Source organism: Ochotona princeps, chromosome 4, assembly GCF_030435755.1.
Source record: "Ochotona princeps isolate mOchPri1 chromosome 4, mOchPri1.hap1, whole genome shotgun sequence".
Taxonomy (NCBI): Eukaryota; Metazoa; Chordata; class Mammalia; order Lagomorpha; family Ochotonidae; genus Ochotona; species Ochotona princeps.
This window is the reverse complement of record NC_080835.1, coordinates 95973631-95975742: the sequence shown is the minus strand read 5'-3', so window position 1 is coordinate 95975742 and position 2112 is coordinate 95973631. Positions and strand designations below refer to the sequence as shown.

At 46.1% G+C, this 2112-nt stretch overlaps 1 protein-coding gene across 1 annotated transcript; it reads right to left on the bottom strand.

Moving 5' to 3' along the window:
- Positions 1-351: 351 nt before the first annotated feature.
- LOC131480111 (cytochrome b-c1 complex subunit 2, mitochondrial-like) lies at positions 352-1821 on the bottom strand. The gene has a single exon (XM_058662561.1). The coding sequence runs from the start codon at positions 1810-1812 to the stop codon at positions 820-822; it is 993 nt and encodes a 330-aa protein (XP_058518544.1). The 5' UTR covers positions 1813-1821; the 3' UTR covers positions 352-819.
- Positions 1822-2112: the final 291 nt, after the last annotated feature.

Sequence of the window (2112 nt, the reverse complement as noted above, 5' to 3'; positions counted from 1 at the left end):
TGCTTGTTTCACAGTAAGGTTTTGGGCCACTGCTGGTGACACCCACATCCTGTTTCAGAAGGTCTCTTCCAGATTACTCTGTGTTTCTAATGTGACATCCTGCTTATGCGACAGAAAACAATGAATAATGGTGTATGGTGTCCTGTCACCTGCCCTGGAAACCCGGATAGAGCCCCTGCCAGGTGTGTGCGAGACCTGGGTGCAGTGCTTCCAACAGAGGCAGGAATTTGGAGAGCTGGCTAGAAGATGGACAATCTTTCTGACTCTGCTGCTGCTTCTTTCAAATAAATGAATCTTTTAAAGAAATAATAGTGGGTAAGAATAGCCTTAGAATATATCTGTGATAATTAATTTTTTTTCATGCAAAGATAAACATTTTATTAGAGACTTTTAACTCTGATGTTTTCTCTGGCCTGGGCTGGGGAAAATGTTCAGCTTTGAGGTTCCATATTATAACTCATCCACAAACGGTGTATGACCCAAGTTTCCACTTGCTGCCATCGATTTCTTGCCAGAAACAAACTTCTTTGCAGCATTTACGGTATCAGCGTCAGCCACGGAGTCAATCTGCTGAAGGATTGTGGATGGTGGCGTGTAAGAGCCAGCAACCAGAGCCTGGGACCCAACTTCATCCAGCAAGCCCTCTGAAGACTCCACGGACATGAGGTAGCCAGCTTTCAGCTTGTTCTTGGCAGCCTGGACATCCGCACTGGAGAGGTTTCCTTGAGCAACTGTTTTTACTTGATTGTAGGCAGCCTTGATAACATCTCCGGCAGCAGCTGCCTGGGAGACGGTATAAATCCCGAAGAGTCCAGAATCCTAGTAACTGGCATGAAAAGCGGAAACATCAAATGGCTGGTGAGTCCCCTTGGCAACGGCCTGGTAGAGGAGGCTGGTGGCGTTGCTGCCCCTCTTGACGTGGGGTCCGGCACCGAGGACGTGCGGAAGGACACTGAATGCATTTGCTTCTGCACTTCCCACGGCAGCGCTTTCGGCTACAAGAGCAGCATGGACAAGGCTGTCTCCAGTCTGTTCTCGGATTTCACCTCCTCTGTATTTGGCCTTTGCACCAGCCAAACCAAGCCCACCCCTCATATTGAGGAACTGTTCAGCATATTGCTTCAGCACAGGATGACTCACACCAAGTCCAACCAAAGCCATCCTGGCGCTTGTGAAATGGTTCTGAACATAGTGATGCAACTCCTCTGATGTCACTTTTCCAATCCTATAGTCAGGACAATACAAGGAATTAGCCAAGGCATTACGGTAGGCTGCAGCATGCAAATTTTCAATGACATGAGTCTGTGGATTCTGGAAAGCCACGGCTTTGTCAGTCCTTAGCTGAGACTGGAGTGCAGCTACTTCCCAGCGACGGAACTCTGGTGCTGTGGTGACATTGAGCAGGAACTCCATTAGAATATCAACATCATCTCGCAGGCATTCCACAGTGTATGTCATGTTTTCCCTTGTTGCAGTCACACTTAGTGTACCGCCAACTGCTTCAATCCCACGGGTTATCTCGAAAGATGATGCTCCTTTTGTAGTCAGACTGGATGCGAGACGCAGCAAATGAGAGGTCCCAAGGTTGTTGGAGTCCTCGTATCTACTGCCCGCTTTGATGAACAAACCGATTCTGGATGCAGGGGCATAGTTTTCCAAGGAAGCAATCACTAGGCCATTTGGTAATTTGGTGAACTCGAGGTCCTGTGGGGACAGAGGCGCTCCTGCAGGGGCTGCCGATGTCTTCACTTTGGGAGCAACTTTGAGGGAATAAAATCTCGAGAAGGACCCTGCCCTGGAGAGCAGCTTCATGGCGCCTCAAGGTTTCATATCTGTGATAATTAAAATTGTACTTAAATGTTCCTTGAAATTACAGAGAATTAAGTGTCATTTCTATACGTTTGAGTAATATTTCTCAGTGTAATAATTTAGTTAGAAACTGTATTTCTCACCTACATCTATGGAAGTGCCTTGTTAAATAGCTTAATATGCTTTAATCTAGATTTTGCTCTAAAGCACATCTTTTTTAAAAGTTCATGCTTTTAAAAAGATGCAAAGTAAAATGTTTAGCATCATTACTGTGTATTCTTGTGGAGCATCATAGGCATGTCA